The sequence below is a fragment of the Mustela nivalis genome (genome assembly GCF_964662115.1).
Source record: "Mustela nivalis genome assembly, chromosome: 10".
Lineage (NCBI taxonomy): Eukaryota > Metazoa > Chordata > Mammalia > Carnivora > Mustelidae > Mustela > Mustela nivalis.
In genome coordinates, this window is record NC_139029.1 from 101134723 (window position 1) to 101157307 (window position 22585).

The following is a 22585-nucleotide window of genomic DNA, read 5'->3' on the forward strand; positions in this document are numbered from 1 at the left end:
CTAAAGAAAATGTGTGAGTGCACGCACATCTGTGTGTCTGTGTGTGTATTGCAAACTCAGTGAATACACCAGTATATTCATCAACTACAGAAAGCTTTTCTCATGACTGAAATCCTGAGACCTTGGACATTCGAGCCTGGAAGATTCCCATGGTAAAAAAAAAAAAAAAAAAAAAAATCATCACCAGTGGTCAGGTCATGTGAGAAAGCTACACTTGAGGAGAATCCAATCCGTTGGAAGATTTAGAAAGTAATAAAATGCGGTTCCTGACCTAGCACGTATCATCTCTGAAATCCCTGAGTAAAGACCAGAGGCTTCACCTGTTTTGCACCATCAATTGCCTCAACCTATAAATAGGTCTAAACTCATCTCTCTCTTTTTAGCAGAGAAGGGTCGGATTACAGGTGCAAAGCAAAATCACAAAATGAGTGTCAGGGTATTCTACTGTCAGACAGTCATCCCCACAGCCTCTCTCCTCGCTCCTCCTTCCTCCTGTGCTATCCTAGAATCCAGGACCCCGGCAACAATGCCTCTGTTGAAACTTACAGGTAGGTGTGCAAAAGCGTTTGGAGAGCTCGATTCTTTTAAATGCAACCTGTTCCTCTAGGTATCTTGTCAGCTTTGACTATCCTTTCTTTAGGGTCAGAGTAGCTTTGATAATACTTTTCGGGAAGAAGCAAGACATGATTTTCAAGGATTTTTTTTTTCTTGTTAGTTTTGGAAGGGAGGTGATTTCCTAGAGCTGTGTCATGTGGTAGCATCTTGGATGATCCCAGTTTGAAAACTGTGGGAGATATTTAAAATCCCCTCTGCTCGTCCAAACAAAACCGGTGCTGTCACCATTGTGAAAAGGGTCCCCTATGACATCTTTAGAGGATTTAGCTGACAACCATGAGCATAGGGAAATATTAACCCAATCACAATCTAGGTTTGTACACATAGTAATTTTTAGAATAATAATGTCTTTTTCTTTGTGAAAGAAATACATGTCTCCTATGAAATAAGAAAAAGAAATGACACTGAAAATAAAAGTAGTAACACTCATGTAGAGAATGCAGAATATTCAAGTAAAGGTGTTGCTAAGTGCAGAAACAAGTAGTAGCAAGAAAAAAAACAATCACCGGCCCATCATCCAAAGATACACTTCACATGTCAATTTATTTTCTATGCAAATTTAAAGAATTTTTAAAAGCATTGTTATGATTATTCCATACATGTCACTTTATAGCCTTCCTTTTTTTTTTTTTTTGGCTTAATATTATGACCTAATCGTTTACCATGGTTTTTAAAACTCTCCCTAACATCATTTTGAACGGCAGTGTAATATTCTAATTTCCTTAACTAATCCTCCAGGTTCTCTACAGTTGGGGTAAGTATGATTATACTCTGAGAACATTATTTGCACCCAAACCTTTTTTCCATTTTTAAGTATGAAAATCAGTAGGATAGATTCTCAGTAATGGCTGTTTGGTAGGTGTTACTAAAGTGTTGACCAGATGAGGTGCATGGCTTACACGCAACCAATATCGTAAGAGAGTTTCCATTTCTCTAGATCAAATTTCTTTAAAATCACATTTTACAAAGAGTATCTCTTTAAGATTATAAACATAAATTTAAAGAGCCATATTAGAAATAAAAAAGAGAGGAAAAAAGGATGTATACTGGCCATATTCCTAGGGGCTTCTGATGGCAGCAAATTGTAGGTAAATCAAGTTCCATCACACACCCTTCTTGTACAAGTCTACGCATTTCTTTTCCAAAGCACTGAATAACAGCCACTATCATTTCTGAAAGTTGTTTATATCTTTTATCTTGTTTTATTTTTCTTCATACAGCTGAAGAAAAACGTGAGTATTTTGGACTACTTTTCCTGCTATTTGCCAAAGAATCAGTTAAAAAATGACACTATTCATTAATTCAGAAACAAGAGTATTTTTCAGCAGTGTTTATTAAATATCATTGGAAGCCAACAAAGATTAATAATCACCAAGGGTGCCTGGGGGGCTCAGTCAGTTAAGCGTCTGCCCTAGCTCAGGTCATGATCCCCGGGTCCTGGGATCCAGTCCCACCTAGAGCTCCCTGCTCAGTGGGGACTCTGCTTCTCCCTCCATTCCTCCCCCTGCTTGTGCTCTCTCTCTCAAATAAATAAATAAAATCCTTTCTTTTTTTTAAAGATTAGTAATGACCATAGATATTCCATAGCATTACAAATGAACTCATGGATTTTCTGGACTCCCAAGAAAAACCACATTTTTTATTTTTTTAAAAAGTCTCTCATGGGGCATTCATTTGATGTTTTAAAATAAAATATGTTCTTCTTTAGATACAGATTAGCCAAAGGGGTCTATTGAGTCTTGCCTTAGGAAATCCTCAGCTCGAAAGCAAAACATTTCATGGTCAATTTTGGTGACCAGATAAAATAGAATCTTGCTTTACGTAAAACCGTGACTCTATGTTTCCCTCCATCACAAATGAGATTTGTCTTTTAGCTGATGAATAGTAAGTCTGCCTTGGAGTTCCTCCATGAAAAGAGATGTGGCAGATGAAACCCCTAAGACCTGTCTTTCCTACACACCCCCTAAAGCACTGCTGGGAAATAAGCATGCTTTTCCGGATTTGTTGAATGAAGAGGCAAGCATGATATTCCTTTTCTCAAGAATCTTGCACTTCCCATGTTAATAATAATAATTCCCAACTTCTTTATAGTACTGTGTAGTTTTTAAAGTATGTTTGTTTAATCTTTATAACAGTTCTCTGAAGTTGACATCGTTATTATTAACATTCCCCTGTTATGATGATGAGCACTGAGGCTCCCTGTGATTATGGGGTTTGCCCAAGGCCATCCAGCTGCCACAGACACTTTTCCTCTCCCCTAGTTCAGTGTCTTGGCTTTGTCATTCTACTACTTGTTTCTATTCTCTGTCGATTCTATATGTAAATGTAGATGTGATGCTGCATGATCACGAGCATAATATGCTCAAAAAAGAACTCAACAATGATCTGTACAACCCACGGAAGTCATCTGTCCTTTATGCCAGGAATTCCAACTGTCACCAGATCTTATCTACTCATCTTTGGAAATACCAGTTTCACTCTTTCCTTCCCACAATCATCACCACTCCCTGAAATATTTTTGAAAGGCAGAGTTCTTGAATTCAGAGTCAAATTGCAGCTGTGGTTGCATGAAGTCAAAGCAACTGGTTGATTCAGTGGAAGGAAACATCAACCATATAATTTGGGGGCATAATGTAAACCACTTCTTGACAGTAGAGTTTCTACTTGACAACTGTCTATAGTGGCTTAGGAAGATGCAACCTTAGGAAAAACAATAACGTTTGAACATATGAAACAAATGGATATGTGCAGTCCTAGATAAAGACTGCTTGTCCTGGAAGAGCTAGATATCCAGCGAGTAAGATTTGGTTTCTGGGGATCCATTTCCCTGCCGTCCTTCCTGAGGCCTCTGACAGCATTGCCACAGGCCCACCATGACAAGCCAGGTGCATTCTCATCGCCAGCCCTATGCTCATTCTCATCTCCATCCTCATCTTCCTCCTCCTCATCATAACCAACCAGCCTATTTTTATTTGCCTTTCATGGTGCATGAAGCCTCTTCTAACTTCTGCCTGCCATTCATCCTTGAGGTGCATGGGCTTGCTTGTGATTCTCATGCAGGAATGATACTAATTTCTGGGAATCTGTTGGTAGTGGGATGGTGAGGTATTCTCAGGCTATCAAATGTACCTACTTAGAGTTCCATTTGGTCCTTTTTGGATTGTGGTACTTGTCAAAAAAAAAAAAAAAAAAAACCACTCCAGAGCATCCAAAGATGGTTTCCAGTTTCAGGCTTTGCTTGAGTCTAATGAAGCAAATAGATGATAAAGTTCAGCCAGTAGAGTGGGTTGCTAATATTCTCCTGGAAGAAGCCAGATTTTGAAAGCAGGCTGACCTGACAGTGTTGGCAAAGTTAGGAAACAATTGCTATCATTTCCAATGTATGCTTCAGCCTAAATTAAGTCATATCACTGATCTTTTCCTTAATAGCCAGCCCAAAGCTAGCCTCAAATGCCACATAGCTGTCTGACCAATGCTACCAAGCTGAATTATTCAGTCTGAGCTACTGCTTTATTCTCTGTAAAGCATTTCCATGTACATTATCATGACAGCCTACGAGTGAGGTTTTGTAGGTATTAGTCTTACCACTTTACAGATAAGGAAACTAAGACAGAGGAAGGTAAATGTGTCACTAAGTGCAGAACAGGGACTGGAGCATATGACACTTCCTTAGGTTAAACTTGAAAACGTGGCATTTTGGATACCTGTATAGATACTGATGGGACAGAAGTGAGGGGTACTTTCTCTTTGCATGCAGTTTGCTCTGTCATCATGTGAAGAATGTTCCATCTTCTGTTGCTTCAAGTAGCTACTTGTTTGTCATTCTCATTATTTGCTACCTGCTCTTTTCTGGAAATACCAAGAGATTTTGGAAGTATTAGAAGTAATGCTAAAACAACTGGGTATGTGGAAAATGCAATGGAACTTAACAGAAGAACAGATCCTTAATGGCCATCACCCCCCTATATGATGAAATTAGTTCTCTTACATCCTGAGAGTTTTGGAGTTAGTCATTGCCAAGCAAAAGGTCACCCCTCCACCCATTCTAAGGATGGGAATACTAAGGGGTACCTCAGTTGAAAGAGCATGCAATTCAATCTCAGGGTTGTGAGTTCGAGCCCCACACTGAGTGTAGAGATCACTTAAAATTAATTAATTAATTAACAAACTTTTTTTTAAAAAGATGGACATATTAAAGCATGCAAAGTGAAATTTGCTTTCTATGGGTCATTCATTATGGAAGGCCACGTGTCCACAAGAAATGGGACTCCCAACACTGGGTAGTAAATTTCAGTGGCTCCCTTCCTCAGTGTATCATCAAGTTGTTAGGATTTGAAATAATGTCTAAGAGAAACACAATATCTGCTCCATGAGGAGAAAAGACCCAAAAGACATACTCATTTCTCAGAACTACCTACATCCCTGGTTCTCTTTAGGAAGAAAAACTCCAAGGACTAGCAATCCTATTCACTCCTTCACAAGCATCAGAAAAACTCCACCAATCTAATGAGAAGGACTATGTTGCATGGTTACTATGAAGTCAGATTTAGCCTTGCCAGAAACAGGTGATTTTAGATTAAGTGCTAGTCCTACAAGAAGCCAGTCCCATCTTCGGGACCTCCTGGGATGTGCTGTGGGAATCTGACCTATGTCTCTGTGAATGGATTTTCAATCTACCCACCGGGAAACCTCTAAAGAGAGAGCAGACATTGAACTCTGACATGTTTCTGGGACACTGGTTAGAGTATAGGAGAGTCACACCCCCCCCGCCAAGGCAGTCTTTAGCACTGTGCCTTACACATGGCAGGAATTCTCTAATGACCTCTGACAAAGGGTTCTTAAATACTAACCCATGAAAACCCGTTTCAGAAATTGATGATGCATTACGTAGCTTTGCTGAAAAAGTATTCGCCTCTGAAGTCAAAGATGAGGGAGGCCGTCATGAGATTTCCCCCTTTGATGTGGATGAAATCTGCCCAATTTCTCATCAGGAGATGCAAGCACACATATTCCACCTGGAGGCCATGGCCACCTCTGTAGAAGGCAGGAGGTAAGCGGTGTAAAGGGAATGCTGGGACATTGAGACACAGGAAGCAGAAATGTCAGTCTGTCTGAATGATGGTTCAACATGGAGGAAGAACTGTGCCAGAGATAAAAACTCCTCCCTCTCCCCAACACCCTCACCCCAGCACCTTATAAGCCAGGGCAAGTTTACCAATGACTCAGAAGAAGAAAATGGTAGACATCCTGTGCTCATGGCATCTTCCTTTAGTTCAAGCCTCCCTATCTATCCAAGAAAGAGGATGTGAGCTCCTGGGCAACTGTTCCAAACCACAGTGGGCTGATGGCTGCTAGGCACACACTCAGCTTCCATACCAGGGGTATAGAAACCAGAACTCGAGAGCCTCATTTTTAGGTCGGTTTGAGCCAACCTTAGCACTGTGCTCTCTGATGTGAATATTGCCCTCTGGCCAGTCTGACCTTCTCCAGGCCTCAGGGACACAACCCTCCATTTCTGTCCTCCTGCCCTGGTCATCCTTTTAACTTTATGTTTTTAAGGAAAGAGCAACAGTCCACCTTCTTGGGCATGCCCCATAGGACCTATCATAAGGGTCAGGTCAGAGCAGAAACTCAATACTTGTTGATTTGAGGAAGTAATACTAATTAAGCAACTTACAAGTTCCATACACTAAATCTCACCGAATTCCTATAAGGTAGGCATTTTCATATGGGGCAACACGAGCTCAAAAGTTTAAAAACAAACATAAAACGACACATGTAGTGACTGACAAAGCCTATGCTTATTATGATCCCAGACCCCTATCTGCTAGGAGCCCACTGCCTGTGAAGAACAAGGTCATGCTGAAAGCCTTCTAGTGTGTTCCCAAAGGCCCACTGTTCCAAGGGCTACCAGGAAGAAAGGAATACAGTCATGTGATACCTCTTCCCATATGCTTGAATCCTGTTTCTGACACGCCACTGACATTTTAATTTTCACTTTTTGTCCTCAAAATGAAATTGGACAGTGAAACATCATTCTATCACAATGAAACTCCCAATGAGGCCAACATTAAATCCTTTTATTTTTGCATTTCAAATCCAGAAAAAAACGTTTCCGTGGACGGAAGACAGTTAATTTGTCCATTCCCCAATGTGAAACATCGTCCACCAAACTGTCCCACATCGACGAATACATTTCTTCATCTCCAACCTACCAGACCGTGCCTGATTTCCAGAGAGTGCAGATCACCGGCGATTATGCCTCAGGGGTGAGTCGCTCCCTGTCCCTCAGATGCAGCTGCTGCGAAGACACAGCTTCATTATTTCAGCTTCCTTGCCTTCCTCCCTTCCTACTGAGAAAGGTGTTAGCTAGCTTGTCCTTGTTCTACTTCCTTATTGCCTCTCAACACCAATATGCTATACCTTCTATTTCTGTTTTATCATCCCATATAATTCATCCTCCTTTATCTCATTTGCTTGCACATGGAGAATATGTGACAGGAAGCACTGTGTGTTATGGAATACGTTAGACAAATTTGGGCACAGGAGATGAGAACAGCTGGTGGGCTAGTCTCGCCGAGGATACCACGAAGCAGGACAGGGAGCCTTCAGAGGCACAGGGGACTTTTGGGAAAAGATGGTGCCAGGGCAGCCCTAGACCTAGAGAGAGGGCAGCATAAACCAGTCAAAAAAACAAAAACACAGATGGGAAGAAAGAGAGGGAGATGAGAGGAGTAGAGAGCCCAGAGAAAAGAAGGAAGATGAGAGACAGGCTAGAGAATTCTAATGGGGCTATTGTTTTGTTTTTTTGACCAGCAGTCATCTCTGATTTCATTACACATGCTTACACAGTAGATTATTGCCTGGAATAGACTCTAGTTATGCCACAGGGATCGTAAACTTATGTTACAAACAACTTGACCTGCCTGTCCTATCCAGAACAGTTGGGCAATTAATAAATCTCTGCTACATGGACTTGCAGAATCAGCATCATATTGGTGAAACTGATGGTTAGCTATCAGTCTGTGCTCCAAATATAGTTTTAATGACCCATCCTAAGCCCTCTTCTCATGTAACTGACCCACTTGGGGTCAGTCCCAAGATACTAAAAGTGACAGAGCAAGAAAACAAACATGATTCTTGTCTGTTCACTTTCTGTATGATAACACGAGTGCTCTGCAAATGGTTGGCGTTTTAGATGGTCAATAACTGAAAGGAGATGTTTACTAGAGACAGGGAAAACAAGGTTTGGAGACACACACACACACACCCGCCCTGGAAGTTTCAAAAAAAAAAAAAGCCATAAAAATTGGGAGACAAACTTGATACCTCTGTGCTTGGTAGAAACAAAAATAAAAAGAAGAGGGACGCCTGGGTGGCTCAGTTGGTTAAGCAGCTGCCTTCGGCTCAGGTCATGATCCCAGCATCCTGGGATCGAGTCCCACATCGGGCTCCTTGCTCCGCAGGGAGCCTGCTTCTCCCTCTGACTCTGCCTTCCACTCTGTCTGCCTATGCTCGCTCTCGCTCGCTCTCTCTCTGACAAATAAATAAATAAAATCTTTAAAAAAATAAATAAATAAATAAATAAAAAGAAGAAATATGGGAGGGACGATGAGTTCACAGAAATCAGGGAGTAGTAGCTAGCTGCTTCTTCTCTGAAAGCTGGAGGGCACATGGAACCATAGCTGGGAGTCTTCGAAGAACTAGGTGTGTTGCTGTACCTGTTGGCTGAATGTGGCTGGGTGATGAGCAAAACCCTACTGAGCTGGAATCTGTGCCCCATTGGTCTTCACCCTTGTAATTGAACAGAGAGGTAGGGGGATCAGGACCAAGTTTCCAAGGCCATTAATCCCTGCTGATCAATTGATGCCATTTAATCAGGTCTTACCCAGCACCTACTCTGTATGAGAAATGGTGTGCTAAGTGCAGAAGACACCAAGGTGAATATCTTTTCCAGCTCTTATCCTGGAGAAGATAGACTGGTGGCCCACCATGTGGCAAAGGCGCAAGCATGCTGTGTTGGAAGCAGACCCTTAGCTCCACCACCTGAGCCAGACTCTCTTGGCCAATGTCAGCAGACTTTAAGAAGAGTTCAGCAGATTAGGATCAACATCAGGACCTCAAACCCTGGAAACATGCTCACACTGGTCCCACAAAGTCTTTGGGCTCTGATGATGAGCCTTCAGTGATTTCAAGTTATGACTCCCTGGGTGTGCCAGGCCCAACCAGGGGTCGGGGATGGTGCATGGGAGAGGCCAGTTTAGGAAATTTCCAGCAATTCTAAGAAAATGTTACTCTAGAATCTTGCTATTTTTAGCCACGGCCAAAATTCTCTTTAAAGCCATCCAAAAGAGGCTGCCTGGGTGGCGAAGTTGGTTAAGTGTCTGACTGTTGGTTTTGGCTCAGGTCCTGATATCAGGGTCCTAGGATCAAGCCCTGTGTCAGGCTCTGTGTTAAGCATGAAGTCTGCTTGAAGATTTTCTCTTCTTCTCCCTCTGCCCCTTCCCACCCCCACCCCCACACTCTCTCTTTCTAAAATAAATAGTTAAATCCTTTTTTAAAAGTTAAAAACTATCCAAAAGAATGGATGATGTTCTGATTCATGTATAGCTAAAGAAGGCCATGCATGTGTGGTGGGGTTGGAGGGATGTGACACTTTATTCATTCCCAAATATTGCCCTTAGTGACCAAAAAGTAGTTTGAATTCTCAGATTAGAGTCATGTGGCCTTTCTGTTGAGGTATTGTCTTCAGAAGCCTCGACGTAAAACATCCTTAACTGGAAGGAAGAAAGTATTCTCCATGTTAGAGAGAATGGGATGTTTTCATCACATTTGCTAGATAATCACTGCTTTCTGGCAAACACGGCAAACACACACCAGCCTGTATAAGCCAAGACCTGTTAGAATAGGTGAGTTTTAGTAGAAATGGGAGAGTTGGGAAAACTTCAAGACCTGCTCCTGGAGGAGGACCGAGGGCCCAAGTCAAGCAGGAAGCAGCCATGTGGGCAGGCCAGGCTCAGTGTGGGCAGAAACAGCCCGGAAGGCAGGCTCGTACCAAAGACAAACTTAACCTGCTCCCTGGATTTTCACAGGAGCGACTCTGATATTCTGATGTTTTCTTGGCAGGTTACAGTTGAAGACTTCGAAATGGTCTGCAAAGGTCTATACAGGGCATTGTGTATACGGGAGAAGTATATGCAGAAGTCATTTCAGAGGTTCCCTAAAACCCCTTCCAAGTACCTGAGGAACATTGAGGGTGAGGCTTGGGTAGCAAATGAGAGCTTCTACCCAGGTAAGAAGTTTTCTCATGCAGAGTATAAAATAGATCTTTAGGTTTAATTACTAGATACCAAATATGCCCCTAGATTACAGTAGTTTCCCACTCCCCGCCCCACCCTCCCCTCCCTACCCTGTTCCACCCACGGTTTGGCTCTCTGCGGTTTCAGTTACCTGTGGTCAACTGAGGTCCATAAGCAGATGATCCTCCTGATTTATTGTCACGTCAGGAGTGGCCCAGTGCTACGTCACAATGCCTACATCATGCCCCTCTCTCCATCTCACGTAGGCATTTTATCATCTCACATCATCATAACAGGAAAGGTGAGTATAGGTCAATAAGTATTTTGAGAGGGGTGCCCGGGTGGCTGTCAGTTAAGCATCCAACTCTTGATTTTAGCTCAGGTCATGAGATCGAGCCCAGTGTCAGGTTCTGTGCTCAGCGGGGAGTCTGCCTGAGATTATCTCTCTCCTTCTGCTCATGTTCATTCTCTCTCTCTCTCTCTCAAAATAAACAAATAAAACAAATAAATAAACAAATAAAATCCAAAAAAAGGTATTTTGAGAGAGACCACATCACCTAACTTTTATTATACTAAATTGTTATAATAGTTCTATTTTATTATTCATTGTTGTTATTAATCTCTTACTGTGCCCAATTTATACAAATACGAGTAAGGTGGTAGACCAGTAGTCCATCAGCAGGCATGTAAGTATAGGAAAAGACATGGTACATACAGGGTTCAGTTCTAGTCACAGTTCCAAGCATCCCCTGAGGGTCTGGGAACATATCCCCCATGGATAAGGAAACACTCTCGAATAAGTAATCCAGTCTAAACATATACTCATCTTTGACTCCATTGTCTCTCCTGCCCACATACACAATCGTAATTGACTCTGCACAATATCTCTCAAAAATCTCCCCTCTTTACTATTCCCTAAACCCTAAGTTAAGCCTATATTTCTTCTTGTCCAGATTGCCAGTTTCTGACCTACTCTGTTAAATTCTAGTATCACTCCCTTTTAGTTCATATTCACTTTAGTGCCAATTATTGAAACACAAATCTGAGCATGTCCTTCTCTTAACAAAAACCTTTCATTGCTGCCCATTACCTACAAACTTAAGTCCAGTCTTCAGCCTGGCATTCAAGGTCTACCATCAGCTGGCTCCTAACTACGTTTTATTTATTGATTTTTTAGATGTGCGCCCTCAACGTATTTATATATTTACCTTATCTACTCCACTCTGTTCTGGTGGGAAGTTCTGGTGGGAAGTGGTCTAGCACTTTCCGTCCCTTGTCATGCTGTGCCCCGTGCCTGAACAGGGGAAGAGTTCACTTTTTCTCTGAATGTCCAAATGTCTAGATCCAACCACATCCTTCAACGTGCAGCCCAGATACTATCATTTCCTGACTTGCTTTAACCTCTGGATAAATCTAAACTACATATTTTGACTTTCCATAGTCCTTTATTTACATATCTTACTGGTTTATTTTCTCCCTTACATAAAGTTCAATATCTATTTTTCAATAGTCAGATTTTAATAATTTCCCAGATTTCTATTATATAACTATATCATAATTTATTTAACCAACTCTTATTTTTAGGCATTTAGATTTCTGACTTTTAAACTTTATTTCCAGTAAGGCTATCATAAATGGCTTTATGTAAACATCTTTGTGTAGCTGCTTTACCTAGTTCAGATTATAATTCTAGGATTGAAATTTCAAGGGAGGCAAATATTAAAGTGTTTCTGAACTTTAAGATCGCTGTATCATTAAAAGATTTCCAGTTCTACAACTTCTTTTCTATAATGCCTTTTAATATTAAAATCATTTTAAACATGTATCCAGTTTGGTAATACATCAAATTGGTTTACCTATTTTTCTATAATATCGACATTTAGGATATCTGTTTTGTCTTTGTTTCTTCTAAATTATGCTTTATCTCTCAGGATGTTTAAGTGTAAAGATTGGAAAATTAAGATTTCACACAGAAACATATTGTTTTATGTTTCTTGTGTTCCTTAGCTCCCAGTTTTGAATAGATAATGTATGACCTTTTCTTTCTATATTCTTTTCCCCCACTCTGGCCATCAGTCATCACTTGCAAACTGGAGCCTTCCTGCTGCCTTGGGCACACACTTGTTGAAAGTAAAAGGCTGAGGGGCACCTGGGTGGCTCAGTGGGTTAAAGCCTCTGTTTTCAGCTCAGGTCATGATCTCAGGGTCCTGGCATCGGGCTCTCTGCTCAGCGGGGAGCCTGCTTCCTCCTCTCTCTGCCTGCCTCTCTGCCTACTTGTGATCTTTGTCTGTTAAGTAAATAAGGTCTTAAAAAAAAAAAAAACAGAAAAGAAAGTAAATGGCTAAATGCATTACAGGCCATGACCACATAGAATTTGTTCACAGCTTTCTTAGGCTGAAATCATTAGCGTGGGAAAGAAGGGGACATTTTTACCCACAAAAATCCCTTCTCTATTCCTTTAGCAGACATTGTAAAATTATAGGTGCTTTAAAAGGGGGGTAATACATTATAACAAGAACTATAGTTCTTAGAGTAAGAATTTATTTTATATTTCCATTTCTATTAAAACCACTGTAGGTGGAGCACAGGGGGCCTTTAGGGCAGTGAGACTATTCTGTCTGATACTGTAAGCATGGATACGTGTCATTATACATTTGTCAAAACCCATAGAACGTACAACCCCAAGAGTGAGCTCTAAGTGGACTGGACTTTGAGTGATTATGACCTCCAGTGTACGTTCATACATTTTAACAAACATACCCCTCTGGTGGAGGGTGTAGGTAATGGGGAAAGCAGTGCCTGTGTGGGGGTACGAGTATATGGGAACTGTGTACTTGGCCCTCAATTTTGTTATGAAACTGAAGCTGCTCTAAAATATAAAGTCTATTAAAAAATAACCGGTCTAAATGAAGACTTATAGAGAAAGTTGATTTTTTCAAGGAAAAGATCCAAATTCTACTTTTTAACTGTAGTTTGACTTTTATTTCTATGTAATTATCTCATAAGCTCATAAAATGTTCTAACCAGAAAGGCTTTGATAACCTACTGCAGTAAATAAAATTCTTTGTAAGTAGTATATCAATTACGTGAACAGTAATTCTTCTTAAGAGCTTGAAAATCATTCTTATACTAGAAACAATCTTATAGTTACTTTACACTACTAATTTAGTCACCTTTGGAAAATAATACAAAAATAAACTTTAGCTCAGCACTGGATAATTATAACTAAGATGTACAGGGTTCCAAACGAATGAGATCTTACAACGTTTCATGTTTTGGTTATTTTTATGCAGCCATTTATCGTATTTCTTGATCTATTGCTCTGTGTTTTATTGAGAAAGTCTTTACCCCTCCTGTGAAGAAAGGAGAAGACCCCTTCCGAACAGATGACCTCCCGGAAAACCTTGGTTATCACCTCAAAATGAAGGATGGCATAGTTTACGTCTATCCTGATGAGGTGGCCGCCAGCAAAGATGAGCCCAAGCCACTTCCTTATCTAAATATGGACAGCTTCTTAGATGATATGAATTTTTTACTTGCTTTAATTGCTCAAGGACCTGTGTAAGTGTTTGATGGTGACTGAACTACTATTCCCATCACTACTACCGCCACCCCACTGCTACTACTGCCACCCCCATGACTACCACCCCCACCCCCACTACTATGGCCACCACCCGTACTACTAGGACTACTACTACTCAGAGTAAGAATGAGTATTTGTTAAGTGCTTACTATGTTCAAACATTGTGTGAAACCCTTCGTGTATATTTTTCCTCCCTCCTCGCCATCATTCTCTGAGGTGGGTATATTTATAATTGCAGTTTTATAAGCTGATACTTTGATGAGTTAAGTAATGTGCCCAAAGTTACATGAGTTAAGTAATGAGTTAAGTAATGTGCCCAAAGTTACACAGCTGGCTGAGCCAGGATTCAAGCCCTAATGTGCTATCTCCAAAGCCAGGGCGCTTAACCTTGAGCAATATTGTCTTACATGGCTTTATTATTATTATTCTTATTAATTTAAGTAATCCCTATACCCAATGTGGTGCTCAAACTCACAGTCCCAAGATCAAGAGTCTCATGCTCTTCCAACTGATCCAGCCAAGTGCCCCTCGCCCCACCCCGGCCTTTAACTGCCTTCCCAAATCCTCCCTCATTATCCTTTCCAGCTTTGATGAAAAGATTGAGCCCAGGGAGCCCCATATTTTTCAAGTGAGATTAACTTCAAACTGAATGTTCATTCCAGTAATTGTTTCCAATATGCAATAAGGGTCCTGATGATTTTGAAATTGAGTCTATTTTCTTTAAGTGTCTGAATGTTTCAGAACGATGCTATTTAATTTTTCACAGTAAGACCTATACCCATCGACGCCTGAAGTTCCTCTCCTCCAAGTTCCAGGTGCATGAGATGCTCAACGAGATGGATGAGTTAAAGGAGCTGAAGAACAACCCCCACCGAGATTTTTATAATTGCAGGAAGGTAAACATTGTCACAGGTCACTGCTGGGCAAGAACATTAACCCAATGTGTTCTTGAGGGGGACAAGAAAGATAGTGTTTCTCTGATTACTGTAAGATTCCTGCAGGCTCAGTGGGTTTAATGAATGCAGATGAATTACTCTAAAAGGTTAAAATGCCATTTCTATGGTTTTTCCAAACAGAAAGGTTTACCACATCCTTACCATAAAAGTTAAAATGATCGTGAACAACAAAAATAACAAAAACAAATGAAATCTCAAAAACCGCTACCTGAGGATTTGGAAGATCTTTATTCTAGTCCTTTTTCTTCTACTTCCTGACTCTATGATATTGAGAGAGGTGCTTAAATATTTCTGAGTTTCACTTTCCTCATTTGTAAAATTGGGAAATACATCTGCCCAGTCTAGCTCACAAGAGGACTGGGAATATCAAATGCACTAAGGACTGTGGATAACTAATCAACTTAGAAACATTTCTGAGATGTGTTCTGACCCTTTAAGTGACTGTAAGAGGTAGGGATAGACAATAAATGAGCAGATATTTGGGACCAAATCCTGGCTCAGCCGCCTGTTTAACCATGGATAAATTAATCTATCATTAATTAATCAATTAATTAATCAAACAGAAATCTAACAAATTTATTATGTTATTAATAGTTAATGAATTAATAATAAATTGATATATTTAGAATATAAATACTAAAACAATTATTTATTAATAATTAAGGTTAAATATTAAATTTAATGAATTTATCATTAAATTAATTGAATCTCCAGCTTATAAAATTGTAATCATAAAAATACCCAACTCAGAAATGCTATCACTGGGCCATGGTGTCGTAATTTTGATCCTTTCTCTCTTTGGGGTGAAGGCTAGGCCAGCTACTTCATTTTGGGGATGCAGAATGCCCCCCAAGAATTTTATGTGGATCAAATATAGGGAGTAAATTGGATGTACAGATATCCAAGAGAAATGCTCATTATTATTATATCCACCTAACCTGTGACATTCTTGCAAGGGTACAAAGAGGTGCCGTGGGTTCTTTTCTGCTGGGCACCATAGCCTCCAAAAGAGCAGCACAATTAAGGTTGACTGTTGTTTTTCTTTTTCTGAACAAACACACAGGTGGACACCCACATCCATGCGGCTGCTTGCATGAATCAGAAACATCTGCTCCGCTTTATTAAGAAATCTTACCAGACTGATGCTGACAGAGTGGTCCATAGCACCAAGGAGAAAAATCTGACCTTAAAGGAACTTTTTGCCAAATTAAAAATGCATCCCTATGACCTGACTGTTGATTCTCTGGATGTTCACGCTGTAGGTTGAAAAAGATCGTGTCAGTTTCCTGATCCTACTCAGAACCCCGCATGCCTTTCTCCTACAAACTACCCCCTTCTCAGAACCCTCTTAACCTGACCACGCTGGCTGAAAGCACCCACAGACAATTTTGAGGTTCACTCATTGTCGACTCTCCCAGAGTCCATTCTTGGAGACCGACCCTTGCTCCTGTTCCCAGGCCCCCGTTCCTGGGGGCCATTCCCTAGCTCTCTATGTCCCATATGTCCTATGTATAATGATACCCTTGTGCTCCTGTTTCCTGATTCAGGGACGCCAGACCTTCCAGCGTTTTGATAAGTTCAATGACAAATACAATCCTGTAGGAGCAAGTGAGCTTCGAGACCTCTACCTAAAGACAGACAATTATATTGATGGAGAATATTTTGCTACTATCATCAAGGTGAGGAGGAACCAACCAGATCTGTGGTACCTGGTCTGGTTCTTAAGGAGGGGGAGGAAGGAGGAAGAGGAGGAGGAAAGGTAGGAAGGAGAGAAGAGCCAAGGAAGCAAGGAGGGAGGGAGGGAGAGGAAGGAGGAGGAAGTGTGCTCTCCCTGGGTCAGAGCACCCCAGAAATGAATACAAGAATGTCTTTGGAAATGTCCACTGTCGGAATTCCCCCTCATCTTCGTGGTCTGAGCACTAGGACAGGGAATGACATGGAGGACTTGGGAGATGTGTGCTTTGGAAAGTAGGAGGTATAAGAGAAATTGAATGTCTTTTGCAGGTGCCTTGGATAGGACCACTCATCATCCTTTGACTTCTTCACTCTCTAGACTCCTTTATGTCTTATCTGTTTCTTATCTACTGATTAGATTCCCCTCATCTCTCAATTTCCTTAGATCTTTTTTTAAAGATTTTAATTTATCTATGAGAGAGAGAGAGAGCATGCACATGAGAGAGAGAAAGGAGGGAGAGCAGGGTCAGGGCCAGAGGGAGAGGGAGAAGCAGGCTCTCCACAGAGCCTGGAGCCCAGCACTGGCAGGGCTCTATCCCAGGACCCTGGGATCATGACCTGAGGCAAAGGCAGGCGCTGAACTGACTGAGCCACCCAGACACCCCTCAATTTCCTTAGATCTTAACGTGGAACAGTTTCCCTCTGGCTTCCTTTCACATGTTCTTTGTTCTTCCTAGTACCCACGTCCACCCCCAAGCCCCCCGGTTTAGACCCCTCATGGACTTGAGGGAATTCCTGGCTTTGAACTCCTCTCTTGGCTTCGCAGGAGGTAGGCGCGGACCTGGTGGAGGCCAAGTACCAGCACGCCGAACCTCGCCTGTCAATCTATGGCCGCAGCCTTGATGAGTGGAGCAAACTGTCCAGCTGGTTCGTCCGTAACCGCATCTACTGCCCCAACATGACGTGGATGATCCAGGTCCCCAGGATCTAGTATGTACCTCCCCATCAGAGCCCCTCCCACCTGTCTGACCTCCTCCACATGAACAAGGAATATGCAGTCACAATAAGCTTTGTTATAGCACCGCTCAGAACCCGCTCCTGGGGGCCTGGTTTTGTCCACTCTGGGTTCAGCATTCTTGACCAGAGACAGGAGTTAGGAAGATCATTTCACTTCAGTTCTCTAGCCAGAAGATTTTTTGGTTTGTTTTTTTTTAAAACACAGGACATTATGTGATCACAAAATAACTCATTGAGAATATTTAAAACGTAGCTAGGCTAAGAACTATGTCCACTTTATTCTATTTTTTTCTTTCTCTTGTCCAGCTCATTCTTCCCCATGCTTATCTGGACTGGGATGTAGCTTTCTTGTATCAGAACCTTTACTACCATCTGCTGATTGTCTCATCTACAAGTGCTCAAGTTCCCCATAATCAATGAGTATTTACTGATGATATTACCACCTGCTAATTACTCATTGGCCTCAGAGATGCTCAGTATCATTGATCTTTTATCAAACTTATATTTATTTTCTGGCCACTTGCCCCTGTGTTCTGTGTGCTCTGGTAACACAGGATTCTTTTCCTTTCTTTTTAGCCAAAAAACTAACCTTGTTGACTGGGGTAGAACTTCCTGTATTATTATATCATTATAGCAAGGAGGTGGTAGCTGTGGTAGTTAGGAGCATGGACTCTGCACCTAGACTGGCAATACTTGACTCCTGGTTCTGTTACTTATTAGCTGTGTGATCTTAGGCAAGTTTCATGAGCTCTCTGTGCCTTTGTTTCATCATCTTTAAAATGGGGGCACCTGACTGTCTCAATGAGTGGAACATACGCCACTTGATCTCTGGGTGGTGAGTTCAAGTCTCACATTAGGCATAGAGCTTGCTTAAAATTTTTTTTTAAAAAAGGATCATAAAGGTACTTAACATAGTGAGTTGTTATGATTAAATTCACTAATCTTTCTGGCCACTTAAAAGAGTGAATTACATATACTGAGTGGTATATTAGAGTTTGTTAGAATGTCCAGAAGTGTTCTTTTAAAGATTTTTTTTTTAATTTATTTGTCAGAGAGAGAGCGAGCGAGAGTGAGCACAGGCAGATAGAGTGGAAGGCAGGGTCAGAGGGAGAAGCAGGCTCCCCGCGCAGCAAGGAGCCCGATGCGGGACTCGATCCCAGGACGCTGGGATCATGACCTGAGCCGAAGGCAGCTGCTTAACCAACTGAGCCACCCAGGCGTCCCCTGAAGTGTTCTTTTAAAAAATATTTTATTTATTTATTTTTCAGAGGGGGAGAGAGAGAGTGTGTGTGTGGCAGGCAGAGGGAGAAGCAGGTTCCCCGCTAAGCAGGGAGCACAATGTGGGACTTGATCCCAGGACCCCAGAATCATGACCTGAGCCGGAGGCAGATGCTTAACAGACTAAGCCACCCAGGTGTCCCCAGAAGTGTTTTTAATAACTATTTCATGCTCCCCATTTTATACGCCACAAATAAATCACTGAATCTTTTGTGACACAGTTCCTATACTCTTCACTTTCCACCTGGACTTAGCTGTGAAGGTTAATATTTTTGCCACAGAGGGTTTGTAGAAGAGGTAGGGACAACCTGTCCAGCAAGACATTTGTATCTCTTTGCCAGTTCTAAACTGAATCCCTCTTTATGGGTAACCAAGAAGAATGTATCTAGAATGGACCCAGTCTTTCCTGAACATAGCATGTTGGTCCTTTGATTCCCTCACTCAGGGGCTACCAATCCTAAAAATACTTTCTTCCTGAATTCTCTTCATTCTTGCCTCTAGTGATGTGTTTCGATCTAAGAATTTCCTTCCACACTTTGGAAAGATGCTGGAGAATGTTTTCATGCCAGTGTTTGAGGCCACCATCAACCCCCAGGCTCACCCAGACCTCAGTGTCTTCCTCAAGCATGTAAGCATGACCCGTTAGGCCTTCCTGTTGCTGTGCATGAACCAGGACTCCCACATAGCTGTGACTCATTTTTGCTGCTTATCTCTGATGTTTGGTCCTGGGCTTTGGGAGCTGAAAGTCTGTCTGAGGACCAGGATCCTGCAGTCAGACTGACCCCATTGCATGGCTCACTTTTCCGGACAGATTACTGGCTTCGACAGTGTGGACGATGAGTCCAAACACAGTGGTCACATGTTCTCTTCCAAGAGCCCCAAGCCCCAGGAGTGGACAATGGAAAAGAATCCCTCTTACACCTACTATGCCTACTACATGTATGCGAACATCGCGGTGCTCAACAGTCTGAGAAAGTGAGTAGACGAGAACTGGAGCTAGAAGGAGAGTCTTTTTTTTTTTTAATATTTTATTTATTTATTTGAGAGAGAGGGCGAGCGAGCACAAGAGCAGGGTGAGGGGCAGAGGAAGAAGCAAGCTTCCTACCAAGCCAGAAGCCCAATGCGGGTCTCGATTCCTGGGACCCTGGGATCATGACCTGAGCCAAAGGCAGACACTTAACCGACTGAGCCATCTAGGTGCCTTGAAGGAGAGGATTCTATCTGACACCTCTGCTGAGACATTGGTGCCCTTTGTGGTCATCCCACTGCACTGCTGGGATGCCTCCGACCGGCCCTAACCAGACCCTTCTTTCCCTTGTCTTTTTGTTTGGTTTCTTTATTTAGCAGGACGAATAGACGTTTTGGAACCTTCAGTAACTTTCACAGTTCCTTTTCGTTGGAAGTTTGGGAATTGATACTAATCTCTGTGTGATGTATTATAGACCTCCATACATGTTGCCCTTCTTGATATACATGGGTAAGGAGTAGAGGACTATTGTAACAGGGTTTTCTGGAAATGTTTTTCCCTCAAAAGCATGAGCAGGAGAAATGAGAACTTGGTGATACTGGTAAACTTCCTGTTGAAACTGCGGGTAATCAGATCATGACTAGGTTCCTCCATACCCCAATACTCTTGGCTGCCTCTTTTTTCAGAAGTCTGCGTTCGGGAAGAATTAAGATTGTGATTTGGAATTGCCAGTTTCACTGAATCTTTTAGATGCCCCCACTCCCTTTCAGAGGGTTAATTTTTTTTCTACCAGATTTTCTTGTAAATCCCTCCATGCCCAGAATTGCTGCCAGGTCATAGTCAGCGGCCTGTGACTACCGTAGCTGTTCTCTTTCCCTAGGGAACGAGGCATGAATACGTTCCTCTTCCGACCTCACTGCGGCGAGGCTGGGGCTCTCACCCATCTCATGACAGCATTCATGACAGCAGATAATATCTCCCATGGCCTGAATTTAAAAAAGGTGAGTTGGAGGCTCTCTTCCGAATATGTTTTATATTGGAGCTAGAGGAGTAATTTTTTTTCCTTATCATTTTGTCACAAGTCATTATCAACACTGGAATCAAATGAAAGCAGAGCAAAAAAAGATTTTTAGGTTAGGAAGTTCAGTACATTTTACAGAGGCCCAGAGAAGTCAAAGGAGCTGCTCAAAATTACCTAACTAGTTTGTGGCAGAGATGAATTAATGCAGGTCTTCGGGCTTCCATTTTAGAACTCTGACAAGGGATAATTCAGAGGCACTTGGCTTACCTTAAGCTGGTTTTTGCCAGATTTCTTGTTATAGCATGTTTCCAAATGCCTCCGACGAGAGTCAGAACTTTCTCGTAGAGAAAGAAAAAGTGTTTCAAGATGAAGTTTCTTCCCTGAGAGAGACCATCTAACTTGGGAACTAAAACTCAAACCTATGATTTGACCAAATGTTTCTGAAAATTGATTATCCCAAATAAATTTATTCTAAATAGTATTTACATTTAAACACTAGTATTCTTTTTTACTAAGGGATTTAAAGAACATGCGATCATTTTGTGGAAAGCTGAAACTTGAGGTAGACCACGGGGTTTTAACATTTCTAGTTTGTATCTCTTTTTCAACATCCTTAAATATTGTTTTTCACTATTCCTTTTCAGACTCCTGTGTTACAGTACTTGTTTTTCTTAGCCCAGATTCCCATCGCTATGTCGCCATTAAGTAACAACAGCTTATTTCTAGAATATGCCAAAAATCCTTTTTTAGATTTCCTCCAGAAGGGACTAATGGTCTCGCTGTCGACAGATGACCCAATGCAATTCCACTTCACCAAGGTATGCCTGTGGACTCTTAAGCAACACCAGCATATTTGGGACAACAGCATAGGATTGTTGATGCCCACCCAGAATTTTATTTATTTATTTATTTGTTTATTTATTTATTTGAGAAAGACTGAGTGAGTGAGAGAGAGAGAGAACACGAGTGGGAAAAGATCGGAGGGAGAAGGAGAAACAGAGGAAAGAGGGAGAGGGAGAAGCAGACTCCCTGCTGAGCAGGGAGCCCCTCATGGGCTGATCCAAAGGCAGACGCTTAACCAATTGAGGCACCCCAGAGTCCCTGTTGGCCATCTAGAATTTTAGAGTCTACTCAAGAGATTTCACTGTACTTTTTCTGCTGGGTGTGTGTTATTTTTTTTTAATACATTATTTCCTTTTTTTTTTTGCCTCATTTAAATAAATAATCCAAGGAGCCCCTAATGGAAGAATATGCCATTGCTGCACAAGTGTTCAAGCTGAGTACCTGTGATATGTGTGAAGTGGCAAGAAACAGTGTTCTGCAATGTGGAATTTCTCATGAGGTAGACCTATTATTGACTGGTTGCCCTTCTGTATATGGGATCTGGTAACTGAGTACTGAAAAGATAGCTAGGGAAACACATGTGGAAAAATTATCCCACAAATCATATGCTGTTACTATGGACAGGGACTAAAAAGAAGTCTTCTATCTCTCTGGCTCTGCCTTTGGCAAGGCAAATAAAATACACTTGCCTTCTCAGCAGACCATGAGCATTGAGGCCCTGGATGAGTGCTCTGAACGGTCTGTTTTTTCCTTTTGTCAGTAAGTAATGCAAGGAAGGAATCTTTGTGGGAGCTGTAATTATAGTCTATATCAGGATAAAAAGACAATAATCATTCTGCTTCCTTTCCTCTTACAGGAGAAAGCAAGGTTTCTGGGCAACAATTACCTTGAGGATGGTCCTATTGGAAATGACATCCGGAGGACAAATGTTGCCCAAATCCGCATGGCCTATCGCTATGAAACCTGGTGTTATGAACTCAATTTAATTGCTGAAGGCCTTAAATCAGGAGACTAAATTAAATAAACCAAATAATAATATGGGTGAGATTTTCATTGAAGAATATGAATCATAATAGTTACCAGTTATTGAATCTCTGCTATAAACCAATGATTGCTCTAGATCTTCCTCCACTGACATTATTCACTTAATCATTTTCACTTTATGAAGTAGATAATAATATCTTCATTTGGGGGAGATGAATAAACTGAGGCTAGTGAAGTTAATAACCTGCACAAGGACACATCTGTTGAGTGGTAGCAGTGGGCACATGGGTTTGTCTGACTCCAGAGTCTCCATGACTTTCAGGCAAAACATTTGCTCACAGTTGCTTG

At 41.6% G+C, this 22585-nt stretch overlaps 1 protein-coding gene across 1 annotated transcript; it reads left to right on the plus strand.

Moving 5' to 3' along the window:
• Nucleotides 1–526: 526 nt before the first annotated feature.
• On the plus strand, nucleotides 527–22291 carry AMPD1 (adenosine monophosphate deaminase 1; the record flags this gene model as incomplete). The annotated part of the gene is made up of 15 exons (XM_082688575.1): nucleotides 527–548; nucleotides 5485–5665; nucleotides 6719–6884; nucleotides 9742–9907; nucleotides 13256–13475; nucleotides 14264–14393; nucleotides 15517–15711; nucleotides 16001–16132; nucleotides 16954–17117; nucleotides 18924–19050; nucleotides 19234–19397; nucleotides 20270–20390; nucleotides 21055–21228; nucleotides 21642–21752; nucleotides 22110–22291. 15 exons carry the CDS (start codon nucleotides 527–529, stop codon nucleotides 22266–22268), a joined length of 2232 nt encoding a protein of 743 aa, XP_082544701.1. The 3' UTR covers nucleotides 22269–22291.
• Between the last annotated feature and the right edge of the window lie 294 nt (nucleotides 22292–22585).